The 895-nt window shown below is 40.3% G+C and overlaps 1 protein-coding gene across 3 annotated transcripts in view; it reads right to left on the reverse strand.

The window, feature by feature from the left end:
* herpud2 (HERPUD family member 2) overlaps nt 1-895 on the reverse strand; it is a 13,606-nt gene that overhangs the window by 6,989 nt on the left and 5,722 nt on the right. The window contains exon 3 of one of the 3 annotated variants that reach the window (XM_046045627.1): nt 769-846. The exons of the other annotated variants lie outside the window; for them this stretch is intronic. Within the exon in view, the coding sequence (XP_045901583.1) occupies nt 769-846 (78 nt within the window). The remainder of the gene's footprint in view (nt 1-768; nt 847-895) is intronic. 3 annotated transcript variants of the gene reach the window in all.

Genomic DNA, 895 nt, shown 5'->3' on the forward strand with positions numbered 1-895 from the left:
TTCCTGGTCCTCTAAACCAGTACAGTAAATGCTAGAAAAGCTGCGCGGGTTAAAATAGAAACGCTCCGTCACGACGTAGTAAGTCTCAATAATAAATGTGCTGTAGGTCGGCGGTCCGGAGAGGACGGTGGCTGGGTCCGGATCCGGACCGCGGTCCGCCTATTAGTGACCTCTGCTGTAGACTTTGCATAGTATGCTTTCCGAGGTGCAACAATTAGTCAATTAATTGATAGTAAAAGAAAGTTATTTGGCATCTATTTTAATAATTTAATTGATCGTTTTTTAAGTAAAAAGGCCAGAGATTTGCTGGTCCCAACTTCTCAGATGTGCAGGGTTGATGCTTTTCTTTGTCAAACATGATTTTAAACAGAATACTTTTGGGTTTTGGAAAACAATTAATCAAGAAAATTATCTGCATAGAGTTATGTTTAGGCTTAAGCCATAGTCTTTAAAGTCTTTAAGTTAATCCAAGGAGGAAAAAAGTACAGAACACAAGCACTTGAAAGAAACATGTAGTTTGACAGCTGACTCTTGCCATCCCAATTTTATCAACATATTAACAAACTTTAGATGACTAATAAACGAGCATTCATGAGATAAGTCACACATGCATTGTTTCCCACTGGTTGAGGGTGATGCACACAGCACTGAGAACTACAAAACAACAATGAATTTACTTTATACCTAATAACCGCAGAGCCTTTTTTGGAAATCTGTTTGGGTGGGTTGACAAACTAAATGTTATCGATGCAGCACTGTAACTCTTACCTTTCTAAGCACATCTCTGAGCTGTAGGTGGTCCTGAAGGAGCCTTCCTGAGTACACCAGCCGCTGGTCTTTGGACAGCTACAACACAAACAGCATGGCTTGGTGGGACAAAGAAATGACCAGTGTA

The sequence above is a fragment of the Micropterus dolomieu genome, linkage group LG03 (genome assembly GCF_021292245.1).
Source record: "Micropterus dolomieu isolate WLL.071019.BEF.003 ecotype Adirondacks linkage group LG03, ASM2129224v1, whole genome shotgun sequence".
NCBI lineage: Eukaryota > Metazoa > Chordata > Actinopteri > Centrarchiformes > Centrarchidae > Micropterus > Micropterus dolomieu.